The 17,655-nt window shown below is 50.0% G+C and overlaps 1 protein-coding gene across 1 annotated transcript; it reads right to left on the bottom strand.

Annotated features, from left to right (window-relative positions):
• Positions 1 to 2,223: 2,223 nt before the first annotated feature.
• On the bottom strand, positions 2,224 to 14,748 carry LOC137163326 (serine protease 27-like; the record flags this gene model as incomplete). The annotated part of the gene is made up of 8 exons (XM_067563501.1): positions 2,224 to 2,469; positions 2,703 to 2,868; positions 3,353 to 3,359; positions 3,803 to 4,074; positions 4,210 to 4,354; positions 4,522 to 4,548; positions 6,497 to 6,588; positions 14,512 to 14,748. Coding segments are annotated over 8 exons (1,192 nt in total), but the record flags the coding sequence as incomplete, so codon positions are not given.
• Positions 14,749 to 17,655: the final 2,907 nt, after the last annotated feature.

Here is a 17,655-nt window from a genome sequence, read left to right as displayed (position 1 = left end):
CACTTAAATATTGCCTTATAACATGGGATACAGATATGACAAGTGAGATGAAGGCAGGCAGTAACAGACCAACATTTCACAGAGTCTAAACACTGAACACATTCGTATAAGACTCATACCTATTTTGAGCAAAGCTAACATACAGGTGACCTGATCTGATCCCCAGCTATGAGTTTGTCAGTTCTTAGCTAATGGCTACTGCCTGGGCAATAGCTAGCATCTGACCAGCCAGGGCCACAGCATCTACACCCCACTGCCTTAAACCTGGGCAACAATTTAGTATCTAGGTTCAGGGCCTTTCCTCTAGAACTGCTCTGTGGGTTCTCCTGCCCCTCCCCTTTTCCATCTCCACTTCCTGTTTTAGCTGCTTCACACATCAGTCCCCTCCCTTTTCCGGCCAGCTAGCTCCTTTGCTGTCAGCTCCCATCACTCCAAAACTATCAACGGGGGACCAGGTCGGGAGGATGCCCTGCTGCTGCTTCTGTTGCCCTTGGACCCTCGTGGCTCCCACCTGGGTCTGGAATCTGCTTCTTTGTCCAATAAATATTTTCCAGCCCTGCAATCAGCTGCGCCTTGTGGAGATTCCCAGCTCCCACCACTTCCTCTCTGCACTGTTCGGCGAAGGCCTTCTTAGGTAGGTGCTTATAAGCCATTCTCTTGCTATTTCCTTTGACTACCCTAGTTTTATGGCTGCACGTCACTGGTTGCAAAATATTCCTGGTGCATTCAGCATCCCACCTCCTCTCACAGAGACACAGGATCGGTGCTATGGCCCCAGCTTTGGAATTGTCTGTAGGAGGTACCATTCAGTGTGTCGGACCCCCTCGTGAGGTCTTCACCACTTTCTTAGACTGGACCTCTGGGGCTCCAGCACCCCTGCTTCACACCATGAGCTCGGCTTAGCGTGTCCAACTGAGCTAGACTCCTGGGAGAGAAGTGTCCACGCTGCAGAGATGAATACATCTCGCCCTGCATTTGCAGTGACACTCACACAGCGCTGTCAAAACAGCCAGGTTTCTTAGTCACCTAGCACACAGCACAGGGATCCTTTGGGGAGCACAGAGAACTGAAGTTTAAAGCACGGCCCATCCCGGTCAGCCCAAAGCCAGCCAAGCTGAAGTGAACCCCAGGTTCAACCTCTGTCTGTCTCTCCATCTGACCTGGTGAGAGCCCGGACTCCGTCCAGCACCCAACCCTTATCCCACACTCCCACCACCCCAGTCCTTTCTTTTCCCATCACATGTAGTTAATCCACCACCCCAAGAGGTGGTACCTAGGTCGATGGGAGAATGCACCCATTGACGTAGCGCTGTCTACACCCGGGGTTAGCTCAGTATAACTAAGTTGCTTGTGGGAGTGCATTTTTCACATCCCTGAGCGATATAGTACTACTGACCTAATTTCCTAGTGCCATCCAGGCATATTTCTCTAGCCTGCCCTGAGAATAAACAGTCCCTTTCCCACACACTGAGTGACAATGCAGCATATCGGGGAAACTGAGGCATACGTAAGGCTCATTAAAATATTACATTAAATTCCTGCTGTGTCATGCTTGGTCAGGGGAGTTAGTGCCTTGCCTGATGTGATGGGGACGCACATTTTGGTCAGGGTGAGGTCTGTGCAGTGCCGGGCACGATGGGGGGACTGATCTCACTCAGAGTATGTACAGCACCTGACACAATACGGGCCCCGATTTTGGTCAGGTAGGTCTGCACAGCATCCGGTGGGATGGGGCCATGATCTCAATTGAGTTTGTCTGTGCAGTGCCTGACGCAATGGGTGGCCCCTGGGCTCTGCCACCCCACAGCTAATAACAAGCCGCGAAACCAGTGTGAGACTGGCGGTCCCAGCACTGGCCTCAGCGGGAGGCTGCTGCGGGGCAGGTGGCAGCTGTTACCAGAAGGAGACAGAATTTGCAAAGCCCATTTATTGACAAGTTTTGGAGCACACGTGGCGAGATCAAAGCAGCTTCGGGGCCCTGCTCCGTCAGCTTCCCAGTCATCCCCGGGGGGGGGGCCCTACAGAGCTGCACATAGGGCTGGATATAACCCCGCCCTCTGCACTCCTCACCCCCATAGCACCCCTGTGCTTACATCCAGCCACTCACCCAGCTGTGTCCCACAGACCCCAGCAACAAGAGGCCCCAACCCGTGCCAAGGGGGGGTCTATAGACACCGCAATGGGAGTCGGCCTGGAAATGCCAGGGGTGGGGCCGTGTGTTGATCACAGGGCTGTGAGGAGGAGTGCGGTGAGGATCAGTGCCCCTGGGGAAGTGATGGCAGATGGGCTCGCACTGTTCACATGCCCCTGGATCGAGCTGTCATAGGCCGTCACCCGGGTGAAAACCCCAGGGAACCTGGGATCAGAACAGATGATTCCACTCTCATTTGTGATCATAAACCAGCTCACGACTCCAGCCAGATACCAGGTGTTGTCCTGCTGGCAGGCCAGGGGCCCCCCTGAGTCTCCCTTGAGAGAGATAAATGGGGGTCAGGTGTCCCAATTCCCATTATTGTCACAGTGAGAGCAGAAGCTGGATGAGTGGGTCACAGAACTAACCTGTCTGACCTAAGTCAGAGGGTCTGGGCAGCGCCTGGCACAAGGGGCCCTGATCTCGGTCGGGGTCTGGGCAGCATCCGGCACAAGGTGGCCCTGATCTCGGTCGGGGTCTTGGCAGTGCAGCTGGAAGGAAAGATTCTCACGTGGCAGAATCCCTTGGCACTGTCCATGTACCTGGCACTGATCATGTCGCTTTTGACTGCCTCTGGACTCAGAAATGGATCTGGCTTCAGTGTGTTGTAACGATCGTTGCAGGCTGCTCTACTGAGGATGGGAGGTTTGAGAGGCTCTGGAGGGCGAGAGCCAGGGCTGTGTCAAGGTTATTCCACCAGCAACTGGCACTCCCTGCGCCCACCCTGCCGGGATCCAGATGTGGCATCTCCCCACGCATCTGCGCCATTCTGGAGACGAGTCTGATTCTCAAGGCACATTGCTGCGTGTGTAGGGACATACATCTCCAGGCGTTGTGTGTTTTGTGTGTGACTATTTCCTACTATGGCCAAGTGCGGGCATGTTCCTGTGTGCATGACGGGGACGTGCTGGCTGACGTGCTGGGCTCTCCTTTGGGAAGCTCGGGTGAGTGTGTTCTCAGCACCACAGGGAATCTACATGTGTGTGTGCACATGCACACACACACACACACACACACACACACACCCATCCAGCAGAGGGCAACACCACACACATACACACCCACAGGGCCCTGATCCACTCCATCAGGGCAAGCACCACACACACACACACACACAACAAAACACACACACACACACAGGAGGGATCCCAAGCCCCTAACATAGGAGCTCAATCTATGTAAATTAACAAAGAGGAAGTAAAGGGTGACTTAATCCCAATCAATAAATAGCAACATGGGGAAGAAATAGTTCTTCGATCTAGCAGACAAAGGTCTTACACTATCCACTGGCTGCCAGTTGAAACTAGAGATATTCAGACTGGAAATAAGGTGTCCATTGTTAACAGTGAGAGTAATGAACTGTGAGAACAATTTACCAAGGGTCATGGTGGATTGTCTATCAAGAGTGGGTGATCTTCTAAGAGATATGCTGTAGTTCGAATGGCAATTAATTCAGGGACATTCTCTGGCCTGTGCTATCCAGATGGTCAGCCTAGATAGTCACAGTGTCCACGATCATGGCTGCTCCCAGGGAATGCCCAAATCCCAGACTTCCTAGCCTCCTAATACTTATGGCCTCCAACCACCCTCTCTGAGTCCTCCGACACTTACTGTTCACTTCAACATTTCCCCAGCCAGTGACCCAACACCCCTTCCCCGCCGGGAACTGGAGGGAAGCACCCGGCAGTGAGATTGGACGGATGGACTTGGTGAATGGCGCCGGTTCCTTCAGCTTCACTAAGGCGATGTCAGCAACATGGGTTCTCGTTTGGTAATCGGGGTGGGGGATGATCTGCTTCACCTCTGACTCTACCTGATTCAGGGAGGGGTTGAGGAGCTGGTTTGCACCCAGCACCAGACAATACTGGGAATGGGGCACAGAACTGGAGAACAGAAGAGGAAAGAGGAGAGATAGTTTGATGCTGAGATGCAGCCACCTCTGGGGTGAGAGAGCTGGGGAACAGCTGCATGATAGGAGGCCGTAGAACAGTCATCGCCCTCCTTCCTGAGTTACTCACGGATCGAAGCAGTGAGCGGCTGACACCACCCACTGGGCTGAAATCAGGGATCCTCCACAGACGTGGTCTCCGTTTTCCTGAATACTGACCTGCCAGGGCCATTCATTCTCCTGGGCATCCTGCCCCCCTATGATACGGCTGAATACTGCACAAACCAAGGGAGCTATGTTAACATGGGACAAAGTACACATTTCCTGCCCAGAACCAGGATAGAACCCAGAAGCCCTGGTTCCCAGCCCCCTCTGCCTTGACCCACTAGACCCCACTCCCCTCCCAGAGCAAGGATAGAACCCAGGAGTCCTGGCTCTTTACCTGGCTGGTCTTGACTCTCATCATTACCTGTGGAGGGAACAAAAATATTGGGGAGACATCAGACAGTCAGGGCCAAGGGGCAGGCACAGTATTAGCATCCGATTGAGGGTGGGAGGTTAGAAGGTGGGAAAAAGGGATTGAATACAAGTTCCACCACTGTCCCATAGCTCCTCCCATAGTCTCCGTGCTCCACCCCAAAACATGAGTGACTACCATTTGTCAGTAGGTTTCAGAGTGAACATTGGCATAAAATGAGTCCCAGCTGCTTCCAGCCCTCTTAGGGTCACACATGCTTTTTCCATTCAGCCAAGTCTGAGGGCAGGCGGGGTTGGGGGGAAGCAGCTGGCAGAGGTGTGGGGGGCTGAGACTCCTGTGGGGGTGAATCAGAGGGGCTGAAGAGTGGGGTGGGATCAGGGTCCCTTCATGCACAGCAGGACCTGGGGACCAGCACAGTCATTTCTGCCCCTCTCTGCACAGAATTTGTAATGCTGCTTGACTTCCCTATAGCCACCTGGGTTTTCCCTATGGCTATAGTATTCCCCATAGCTATGGTTATGTGATTGTGTGTGTGTGTCACAATTAAAGCTGTGTTTGGGGGCCGACTCCTCCTTTCACTGGTGGGTGCTGGTGGGAGTGAGCCCTTGGGAGAAGAGGTGGAGCTGGGGGAGGAGAGGCTGGGTGTGGGGGGAGCCACAGTCAGGCTGGCCCTGATCTCCAGCCAGCGCCACCCTGTGCTAACCAGCTGAATGGCGGGGAGCCGTGGGAAAGAGACAGAGCCAGTCCACTGGGGCAGGATCCTCCCCTCCAATCTATTCCCCCCATGAGCCAGCCCCACATGAGCTCTGGGTTGGGAGAGCACAGCTCAGCCTCCAGCGAGCGGAACAGAGGCCCCTGGCATTGACACGAGGGGTTATAAACCCAGCTGAAGCCACTCCATGGGTGCGGTGGCTGATTTCCACCAGACCCACAGCTGTGTGCCTTCATGCTGAGGAACTCATGATGAGCCACTCATCTCCGGTCCCATGGCTCCCCAGCACTGGAGCTGAGTGGTTTCTTGTTTCACCTCTGATTTATAGGAAAAGTCCCTCCCCCCATTCAGAAAATTCTCCATTTTCAGGCCAGCCAGCTGCTTGTGCATTATTGGCCCGTTTAATCCCAGGCGTCTTAGCCAAGATCTGGTCCTTGCCAGTCCCTGCCGGTCAGGAGGAGAAATCAGTGCTGTGAGAAAGGCCTTATCCGTGGGGCCATCACCGGTACGCTGGACACCTACTCAGGTTTTTCCAGGATCATCTCTGTTTTGGAGGTCGCTGGGCCAACACCTGTGGAGAGAATCCAGGAGTCCTGGCTCCCAGTCCCCTGCTCTAACCACTAGACCCCACTCCTCTCCCAGAGCTAGGGACAGAACCCAGGAATCCCCTGTTCCCATCCCATCTCCAGATGCATTTAAGCTACGTATTATATCACAGGGCAGCCAGCTTTTCTGATGAACAGGGGAATTAGGGGTCTTCTTGAGGACTTGTTTCTTTCCGGTGGGAGCTGGGTTCTCCTGTGCACCTGGCTAGCGAAGAGAAAGTCGGGTGGAGAGGGGGGGAATGAGAACAGGCAGTGGGTGGCAGGGGTCAGGCTCGAGGGGAGGGGTTAACCCACAGACTCCTGGCTCCCATTCTAGGACGGACGGACTGGGAGCTGTGGTGCTGCTACTCAGAAGGTAGGTCCCTTGGGACACCTCCCTCTTTTCCCCCCCAGCAGAGATGGAGAAGCCCCATCCGGGCCCATCCCACACAGGGCAGGACCATCCCTGACTGTCTCTTACCCCAGCAGAGATGGAGAAGCCCCATCCGGGCCCATCTCATGCTCCCCGACCTGGGGCAGGATCATCCCTCACAGTCAACTCAGAAGTGCCTGCTCTCCGACTGCTCTCCCTCCTGCCCTGTCTGATGCCAAGGAGGAAGGAAGCAGAGAGCACAGCAGTTACCTCTCAGCAGGAGCAGAGCCAGCAGCAAGATGGTCAATGGGGAACACAGACGCCCCATGATGCGGCCGCCCAAGGAGCAGCCTCCCCTGATGCTGTCGGCAGGGGGAGAGGAGACTCAGTGCAGTGCCCCAGCCCAGTGACACCCAGGACTGCCGGGGAAAGAGGGAAACAGGCTGCCATTGATAGGCATTTATCGGTCTGTTGATGGCCCCACCTGTGCTAGGAATGACCAAGCAAACGATTTCTGGGAAAGCAAAGCTGAAAGCGGTCTGAGCTGAGCTGACAATGCCAAGTGCACATGGGCGGTCACTGGAACAAGGAATAATTAGATCCTCTGTGGCGACCCTAACAGTGACCAAAATGATGCCATGACGGCACCTTCTGATCCAGCCACTATCAGGGCACCCACTGGGACGCTTTTCTTGCAGTAGAAGAGAGGCTTGTCCTACCTCAGCTGAAACCTCATCCCAAGGTTTTATTAGATCTCAGGATCACAGCATAGGAAGATTTTGCTAGCAGCTTAATTAGGAGTGACAGCTGCGACCACCTGGAGAGTCTCAGAGCCCCACTCTCAGGCCCTGCAGCCCCTCAACTCCACCCACCCCATAGTGGCCACTGCGATGATCATACACCTGGTTCCCATCACTGAAATATATGAGTAACACATGGTGGGACACTGAGGCACACACACAGCACTCAGACAAAACCTCAAGAATATCTCCACCTCATCACAGATTCACACCCACCTTTGTCTGAGGTGGGGCTGTGATAGAGTAGGAATTTCCTATCATCTTTTTAGCATGCCAATGTGTGCCTCGGTTTCCCTCACTACAGTGCATTGCTACCCAGGGGTACAAAAGGGTTAAAAAGTCACTCTTGGGGCACAGCAGGAGACATGGGGTGTGTGGGTCACATAACTGCCTTGGGTGGGGTGACTGGGTCGTTAAAGGACTGGCTGAAACCAACCTGTGTCCATGGAGGGTTGGCCAAGACAACGGGAGCCTCAAGGACTGATCAGCTGATGCTGAGACACGGGGAAGGCCGACTGGTGGAGCATCTGAACTCAGCTGGGGTCCACTGGACAATGGACTGTTGCAGCCACATGGCTGATCCTGAAAGCAGATGGAGACGCTTGGGGGTCAGGGACACTGAAGGGTTTCCTGCAAGGGGTGGGTGTAGCACTGATCCTGTGGCCCGATGAAAGGGGCTTGTGACTACACTTGTCTGAATTGATTAAAGGGGGAGTTCAAACCCAACAATCTCACTGGGGTTTTAGCTCAACCCCTAACATGGTTTCACCCAGCTCATAAGACTGTCTACTATGTCTCCCACCCCCACAGTCTTTAGCTGAGCTTGTGTAGGCCTCACATGCAATCGAATGGCCTTTCTCTGTCTGTCTGTAAGGTGATAGTGTGTGAACACCACATCCAAGCCATTCTCTAATTTCTGGGAATGTTCTAGGCACCAATGGACAGAACCGTACTGATTTGTGGGGAGATCGGATGAGGGAAAAGGGAAAATTCATTTTCAAGCACTTCTGGTTTTCTGAGCCTATAGGTCACACTCCAGCTCACTTTTCAAGCTTCAGTCTGGGTCCACAAAGGTTAGAAACTGACTCCATGTGAATCTCAGTGTTCACTGACTGATCTGGGGGGTGCCTGCTCTGAGAAGAGGTCGTGGCTGTTCTAGGCAATATGATATCTTAGATAGTGACTGTATCAATTGTAACTGAGAGAAAAGGTGGGCAAGATAATATCTTTTTATTGGACCAACTTCTGTTGGTGAGAGAGACAAGCTTTTGAGCTTACACAGAGCTCTTCTTCTGACTTCTGTGATCAAACTTGGGCTAGATTTCCTCAATACCCCAATTGAAACCAGGTAATATTGTAATTGTTTGGTTTGTTTGTCTCTCCTTGTATGGCCATTACTACTAGTATCATTATAAGTTTAATATACCTGGCATAAAATAACGTTTATGGTCAAGCTGGTTGCCAGACTCTCTCTGAACTTCTGTTACTCATTTCTTGTCTCAGTTTCCTTATTTGCTCTGCAGCAATGCCCTGTTACCTAAGCCAAAGATCCCTCTAACGCCCAAAAATCCTGTGGAAGGGGAATGCTGACTCTGTGGCATATGAGAGTGTCAGCTTGGAAGTGCTTGTGGGCGCGGGGACAAAGAAGGTCAGCGCTGGGCCAAGTTCCTGGGGGGCTGAGAATTGGGCCCAGGCTTTGGGCATGAATTGTCCTCCACAGGACCCCTGGCTTGGGCTAAAAAGGCCATGTCCTACACAAGGAATAATTCTACGCTGTTTACACAGCAGCTTCCTAGCTTTGGAGTTAGGGAGCGGTACCAGGGGAACAGGGTCTTGGCACAGGCAAACCTTGTTTCTAGTAATGGTTATAAAGTCTAGTTAGAGTCATAGTATGAATTCCAGTTGAAGTCTATTACCTCTTTTCTTTCCCTCCCTTCCTGGCCATCTGTGCAGGGAATAAGACTAACAAAGTAACTATCCCACCCCTCCTGTGCAAGACCTTTGGTGGGAAGAGGGCATTATCTTCTTTCCCTTCCTACTATATTTTGGAGACTGTTCGTTTTCAAGGCAATGTGCCTGTGCTCTGTGAGTTAATTCTGTAAATAACAAACAGGGGTGGGTAAAATGATATGCCTCCTATAGCCATTAATATTCATTTTATAACCACTGATATCACCAAAGTGGGGTTTTATGGGGCGTTCTCGACATGTGTGTGTTTACATATTATTTTAGATAAAAAGTTGTAAAGTAGTGAACTTGGGGCTCACTTAGTTGGACGCATAGCGAAGGGGAACAAGTGGTTTAGAGGCTGTAACCAAATAAATGCTCCTTATCACTCCACCTGGCTCAATCTTTCTTCAACCGACCCTGAAACACTGCTGATTGACCCTGCCTGCTCAGACTTGCTCTGATCCTGTGCTGAGTCCATGCTAAGCCCTGCAGGGTAGCCCCATTAAAGGAGGGACTTGCAGAAGGGAGAAATAGAGCTCTGGATAGAAACACAAGTGACACAAGCAGCACATTGACAGAATTACAGAGACCCCAGAAACGTAACTCTAATAAATGAGTGCACCCCAAGGTGATGGGCAAATCTGGTAACAAAATTGCAGGCAGCACGTGACCTTCATTGGGTGATAATTGTTGAGTGGTTGCTGCAGAGTGGGGAAACTAAGGCACAGACCTGAAAAAACTTTCTCTTCCTTTTCCTGTCAGACCAAGCTTCTTTAGTGAGGTCCCTCTCTCACAGAATATTTGGTAACCTCCTGCAAGTTTTAAGTTAAGAATTGTGCTTAGAATAACTGTTGTTCTGTGCCACAAAGAGCTAAGAACTGTGCCTTAAAATTAAGACTTTAGAGGAATACTGTGTCGGTGTTAAAGATTTAAGTAACTGGGTGAAAAGGGGCTTTTTTTTTTTAGTAATCATTAGTATGATAAGGGAAGTTGAGATGACTAACAAAAAACCCTTGGCTGCCTTCTTGAGACAGGAGAAAACCAGCAGATTATGAAGGTGGGTAATGAAAAAAGGAACATGTCCCTGGGAAAAGGGCTGCTTCAAGGGTGAGAATCCCCTGACTGAGGCAGGTCTAAGCTTTGAACAATATTGCACAACCATTAAGCCACGTGGTAGCGCAAAGGATGTGGCTGCAGCATGGGCATTATTTTATGCATGTCTGGAAACGGTTGAAATGGTCAAGGGAAAGCAGAAACTGGAGCTTGAGCAGTTACAACAGCATTTAAAAGAATATGAGAACATAGGAACTTTGGGGTTTCGTTCTGCAATCATCATCTTGGAGCATCAGATTCACGTCTGACAGAGGCCTGGCTCCCTCCTTGTGCCCAGCCTAGTTGGCCTGGGCTGACTCGAGCAACAAATAAAAGGACTGGTCATTATATAACACCAGCTTGCAGAACTTCTTGGGTATGAATGTGTGTGTGGGCTGGTTTACACTTACCACGCGATTCGGCAGCAGTCGACGGGAGTTACACAAACTACGCAGAGTAGTTTGTGTAACTCCCGTCGACTGCTATGCTTCCCTTCTGCGCGCTGTTTACACTGCGCTGAGTCGGCAGGAACAGCGTTCCCATCGACGCAGCACTACGTTTCTTGAGGGGGTGGATTTACTCAGTCAACTTCCTGATCAATTGAGTGGGTCTCACTGACACCTCAATCCATCCAGAAAGATCGATCTGGCAGTGGTGAATTTGCCGCTGTCAATATAAACGCCTCCTGTGAATGTGATTGCTTTTTGATATTCTTACATGTGTCATAGAATCATAGAATTGAGAACAGCCTAGCTCCATCCTCCCTGGAGCCCCCTTTCAGATAGTTAAAGGCTGCTATCAAATCCCCCCTCATTCTTCTCTTTTACAGACTAAACAAACCTAGTTCCCTCAGCCTCTCCTCATAAGTCTTGTGCTCCAGACCCCTAACCATTTTTGTTGCCTCCGCTGGACTCTCTCCAACTTCTCCACATCCTTTTTGTAGTGGGGGCCCCAAAACTGGACACAATACTCCAAATGTGGCCTCACCAGTGCTGAATAGAGGGGAATAATCACTTCCTTCCATCTGCTGGCAATGCTCCTACTAATGCAGCCCAATGTGCTATTAGCCTTTTTGGCAACCAGGGCACATTGCTGACTCATATCCAGCTTCTTATCCACTGTAACCCCCAGGTCCTTTACTGCAGAACTGCTGCCTATCTCGTCGGTCTGCCTATCAGTCTGTAGCTGTGGATGGGATTCTTCCATCCTAAGTAAAGGACTCTGCACTTGTCCTTGTTGAACCTCATCAGATTTCTTTTGACCCAATCCTCCAATTTGTCTAGGTCACTTTGTATTCTATCCATACCTTCCAGGGTATCTACCACTCCCGCTACCCAGTGTCATCTGCAAACTTGCTGCGGGTGCAATCTACCTGATCCTCCAGATCACTAATGAAGATGTTGAAGAAATCTGGCCCTAGGATTGACTTCTGGAACTGAATTGCCCTTGGTGAATCCATGTTGAGTGTTCCTGATCACCTTCCTCTCATCCAAGTGCCTTAAAATGGATTCCTTAAGGACCTGCTCCATGATTTTTCCAGGGATTGAGATGAGGCTGACCCGTCTGTAGCTCCCTGGATCCTCTTTCTTCCCTTTCTTGAAGATGGCCACTATATTTGCCTTTTTCCAATCATCAGGGACCTTCCCCAATTGCCACGAGCTTTCAAAGATAATAGCCAATGGCTCTGAAATCACATCAGCCAATTCCCTCAGCACACTCGGATGCATTGCATCTGGCCCCACGGACTTGTGTATGTCCAATCTTTCTAAATAGTCCTGAACCTGTTCCTTCAGCACTGAGGGATGTTCATCTTCTCCCCATTCTGTGCCGCCCAGTGCAGTAGTCTGGGAACTGACCTTGTTTGTGAAGACAGAGACAAAAAAGGCATTGAGTCCTTCAGTTTTCTCCACATTCTCTGTCACTAGGTTACCTCTCCCATTCTGTAAGGGGCCAACACCTTCCCTAATCTTCCTCTTGTTGGTAACATACTTGTAGAAACCCTTCTTGTTCCCCTTCACATCCCTTGCTAGCTGCAACTCCAATTGTGCTTTGGCCTTCCTGATTTCATTCCTGCATGTTCGAGCAGTATTTTTATAATCCTCCCTAGTCATCTGACCAAGCTTCCACTTCTTGTAAGCTTCTTTTTTGTGTTTAAGTTCACCAAAGACTTCTTTGTTAAGCCAAGCTGGGTGCCTACTATATTTGCTATTCTTTCTGCACATCGGGATGGTTTGTTCCTGCGCCCTCAATAAGATTTCTTTAAAACATAGCCAGCTCTCTTGGATTCCTTTCCTCCTCATATTAGCCTCCCAGGGGATCCTGCCCATCAGCTCCCTGACGGAGTCAAAGTCTCCTTTTCTGAAGTCCAGAAAGCAGCAACATTCCTCTTACCTAAGCCAAAGATCCCTGTAATGCCCAAAAATCCTGTGGGGCTTGCTCATCAAAGGGAGATACTACTAGGACAAGTGTGACATGAGATTGGGGAGAGGGGGGGAATGCTTAGTCCGTGGTATATGAGGGTGTCAGCTTGGAAGTGCTGATTGACCCTGCCTGCTCAGACCTGCTCTGTGTGCGTGCGTGCGTGTGTGTGATCAACTGATTCTGGGCTGGAGGAACCCAGCTCTGTGGAAACTAAGCCCTGCAGGGAAGCCTGATTGAGGGAGGAACTTGCAGAAGGGAGAAATAGAGCTCCGTATAGAAACACAGGAGACACAAGCAGCACATTGATAGAATTACAGAGACCCCAGAAACGTAACTCTAATAAATGAGCACACTGCAAGGTGACGGGCAAATCTGGTAACACAGGGATCAAAGTGGCTGTGGGGCCCTTCCCCATCAGCTTCCCAATCATCCCCGGGGGCACTGCAGAACTGCAGGAAGGGCTGGATATAACCCCACCCCCTTCCCTCCCCACCCCCATAGCGCCCCTGTGCTTCCATCCACCCCCTCTCCCAGCCGCATCCTACAGACCCCAGCAATGCGGGGCCCACACCCAATGCCAAGGGGGTCTATAGACACCCCAGCTGGTGGAGGGCTGTGGCTCCAATCTCACAGCAGCTCATGCCAGGAAGAGCAGCCCCTGTCCGGAAGGGGGGTTCTGCTGCCATGCTAACTGGGGGAGGGGCGTCTGTGCTGGGGGTCTGGCCTGGGTGGAAGCCCCAAGGGGGCAGGTCACAGGGCTGCCAGGAGGACCCCAGCAAGGAGTGGGACGGCCAGAGCTGACGGTAGGCAGGAGCAGATGAGTGGGCCCCCACTGGGCTAGCAATTGCTCTGAGAGCAGCAGGAGAGAAGGCCGAGGGTCTGATGCCACCCATGGCCTGCTGGATCCAATTGACACAAGCCGAGACCCAGACGTACGCTGCAGGGCGGGGCAGTGGGTATGTTGTGCAGTTAATTCCCCAGCTGATGATCCCAGCCAAGACCAAGCTGCCTTTCCTTGGACAGACCAGGGACCCCCGGAGTCACCTTAAGGGAGACAGAGGGACATTTGGGTCAGCGAGGTCGGTCCCGTTGCCTCCCTTCCCCTTTACCGCATCCGGGGATAGAACCCAGGAGCCCTGGTTCCCAGTCACCCTCCAACTCTAACCACTAGACCCCACTCCCCTCTCATGCCATGTCCTACTACAGTGCTCAGGCTGAGCTTCCACCCTCGACTGATTTGTTTTCTCCAGAGTTAAGCTCATGTGAAGCCTGACCTCTCCCAGATCAGCAGGGCTGGAGCTGGGAGACGTTCCCTCCGCCATTCTACAGTGCCTTTTCAGGTCTCCCAGAATGCCCTGCTCCTGGGAGCGCTGCTTTCTTCATCGAGAGGGGGAAAGATCAAATTAAAATATCACCAAAATGGGCCTTTTGAGGGAATTTGGGAGAAGGGACTAATTTAGAAAATGTGCCAGATAATTTCAAGCAGCACCAGTGGTGACCACCCAAGCCAGGGAGCGCACCACGCAGCTATTGTGATGGATTCCTATAGGCCCACTGCACAGCACATCAGCTTTGCTAGAATGGCTGCATTTCCCAAATTGTTCTCTGCAGCTCAACACATCGGCGAGAGGAACCTGCAGCTCCTGAAGCTTCTGGGATGGCTAAAGTGTACCCAGAATGAGAGAGCCGGGGTTGGAGTGCACCGAGAGGCCATGGGAGATGGAAAGGATGGGGCTGGATGGGGAAAAATCTCTCCCAGTGTAAAGTACCGATCATCTAGGGGCTGCGGCTCACAATGAACATAAATATTACATTCAGGGGGAGATTCTTTGTGTGCACACACACGTGTGGTTTCTCTCTTGTAGCTACACAGCCCTGTGTGTTTCAAACTCAGGGGAAGGGCTCACAAATTCTGGAGGCATTATCCATTCCCTGGGATAGGAACTGAATACCAGCCCCCCCACCCAATCACCCATTAGCCACACCACCCTCCCAGGCCCCCTCACCTTCACATGCCCCAACCAGGGACTCCCTCCTGGGAACTGGGTGGAGGGTCCGGGCAGGGAGATGGGGCAGATTTCATCCATGAAGGTGACAGGTTTCTTTAGCTGCACCAGTGTGTTGTCAGCAATGGACAGGTCCTTGTTGTTGTTGGGGTGGGTGATGATGAGATGCATGGGGGATGAGATCCAAGTCAGGGAGAAGTTGGAGAGCTGGTGCTCCCCCAAGTTCATGTGATACACAAAGCCAGGGAGACAGCTGGGAGAAGGGGGACAACAGACAGTAAATTTTACAGGGAAGCGAAAGCAAAAGTTCATGGAGCCTCATCTCCTCTTCCTCTGCTCCCCCATTGTGAGAAGCCTCTGTTCGCAGCCCAGCCAGCAGCAGGCTGCTAGTGCACTGTTGGCCCGTTTTGGCCTGTGCAGCTTAGCTGAGATCTGGTCCTTGCTGGGACGTTCTCGTTGTAGACCGTGAAATTTCAGCTAAGATGGGCCTACTTATAAAATTAAACTACCAAATTAATAAGTGCATATTGCAGAATATGTGAAATGGTGGCTGGAGTCCCTTTTGAAAAGGGGTGATTGTTTCTCATTGCAACACACCCATGCTGTCTTTCTATTCGAAAAGTATGTCTGTTATTTCATTAAGGTAACTGTTTATTAATTGCTTCTCTGTCTGGACCATTTTCCCTAATGAATTTATCCTCTGGGAGTAACTCATCTATGCAGTAAACAGAAATGTGTTAAATGCAGGGCGTGCTAGACCTCCATGGCTCCAGACCTCTCAAAATACCTTGTGATCAAAGCTAATGGCTGGATACCATCCCAGGTGTTGCTCAATTTAATCACAACAACCCCAATACTCCTTTGTTTGAAGGGTGGAACACTGAAGCTAAAGAACAAATCTAGGTGGCTAGCACCTTTTCACTAATTAAAGCACATGGGTCTCTCCCTCTTGTATTGTTTTCTGGAATTCCTGTGATTACTCATGTAAATTAGCAAAATGCTTTGAAAAACATTGGATTGAAGAATATAAAAGAGAAGCAATGGAAATAAGCAAGCAGGCAAGCTTCAAGAGAAGAGGAATCACTCTTGACAAGAAACTGAAGAACTACCATCTTGCCCAGCTGCCTTCTGAGACCACGGATCCAGGCTCTCAGGGGAAGCTTCTAAGAACCCATCACCGCCTCTTGCCTGCATTGGTGAGGATAATTGCTTTTGCAGCTAAAATATACTGGACTTTTGGTTTGGGGGCTCATTTTATATGTTTATAAGTATAGTAATTAAAGCCTTTCTGTCATTATCGAACGAGAGTCGTGTCAATTCCTGAGCACACTAATAGCAGATCCCAGTCTGTGAGGTAACACTCGTTGGGAGGGGAAGTCAGCGCTTCAAGCCAGGCCCCTCTGAGAGAAGGCCAAAGCCGTGGAAGACAATACGATGGCATAGATAACTGACTGAATCTATTTTAACTGTAAGTAAGCAAAAAGGTGCCTACAGACCTTGTGTCAGCCCGCCATGGGTGTGAATAAGTTTAGCAAATTTATATTTTTATTTTTTCATAATTTCAACAGATACTACCGATACTTATTTTTAAGCATTTTAAAAAATTTTTAGCCATTAATTTTTCCCTTTAAGTTCTGGGAAATGATTTGGGGAGACTCAGATAATTATTAAATGACAGTGAAGACTGTGATGTAAAAAGTCTAAGCTTTTTAACTGTGTGAACAAAATTTGTCAACATAATGTCAAAATATACGAAGTCAATCTCTAATCATACCTGTTCCTTCGCTAGCCGATTTGTAAGAAGCCTAATTCAGACAAATCTAATAATTCACTGAATTTTGACAGGAATAAGCAGTCATGCAGCATTTATCTTACTTTGCCTATTGGTAAATTTTGAATATTACCAATGGAAATATTTATTCATCAATTTGTTTTGCTGCAATGAAATTAACATTTACCAATAAAAATGTGATACTTGCTAGCCTAGTTATGCATTAGAGCTCAGAATTAAAGTTCAAAAAGTCCTTGACAAATTGGGGAATTGGTCTGAGATTAAATTCAATAAAGACAAGTGCAAAGCAGGAAGGAAAAAATCAAATGCAGAAGTACAAAATGGGGAATAACTGGCTAGGTGGTCATACCATTGAAAAGAATCTGGGGCTTATAGCAGATCACAATTTGCATATGAGCCAACAATGTGATGTTATTGTGAAAAAGGCTACTATCATTCTGTGCTGTATTAACAGGAGCGTCGTATGTAAGACATGGGAGGTAATTGTCCCGCTCTACTTGACACTGGTGAGGCCCCAGCTGGAATATTGTGTCCAGTTCTGGATGCCACACTTTAGGAAAGATGAGGACAAATTGGTAAGTCCAGAGGAGAGCAACAAAAATGCTCAGAGATTTACAATACCTGCCCTGTGAGGACAGGATAAAAAACTGGCCTTGTTTAGTTTTGAGAAGAGGAGACCGAGAGGGGACCTGATAACAGTCATCAGATAGGTTAAGGGCTGCTATAAAGAGAAGGGGGATCAATTGTTTTCCATGTCCATTGATGGCAGGACAAGAAGTAATGGGTTTAATTTGCAGCCAGGGGTATTTAGGATAGGTAATAGGAAAACTTTTCTGTCTCTAAGGCATGGTCTACACTCCCGGCGAAATTCAGCGGCAGTTGACAGGAGATATGCAAGCTATATAGAGTAGCTTGGCTATCTCCTGTGGACTTCCTAACTTCTACTTACCGTGGCATCACCACTACACTGCGCTGATGGGAAGTGCCCTGCTGTCAATGCAGTGTTAATCTTTCTGCGGGGGTGGATTAACACTGTTGGCTTCAGGATCGATTATGCAGGTCTCCACTGCCACTCAATCAATCCTGAAGATTCAGTCCGGAGGCACTGACAGTTCTGCAGTCAATACAGACGTACCTTAAGGGTCAATGACCAGGCTTCCAAGGGAGGTTGTGGAATCCCTGTCATTGCGGGCTTTTAAGAACAGGTTGGATAAACACCTGTCAGTGCTTGTTTAGGTTTACTTAGTCCTGTCTCAGCACAAGGGGCTGGACCCGATGACTTCTTGAAGTCCCTTCCAGCCCAACATTTCTATGATTCTGTGAAGGATGCTTAGTTGAGCAGCTAGTCTCTGTTCTGGGTTGTAAGGG

This window comes from Emydura macquarii, unplaced genomic scaffold (assembly GCF_026122565.2).
Source record: "Emydura macquarii macquarii isolate MOO-44397 ecotype Brisbane River unplaced genomic scaffold, CSIRO-AGI_Emac_v2 contig_2522, whole genome shotgun sequence".
Lineage (NCBI taxonomy): Eukaryota > Metazoa > Chordata > Testudines > Chelidae > Emydura > Emydura macquarii.
The sequence above is the reverse complement of the archived record's forward strand: the minus strand, read 5'-3'. Positions and strand labels throughout refer to the sequence as shown.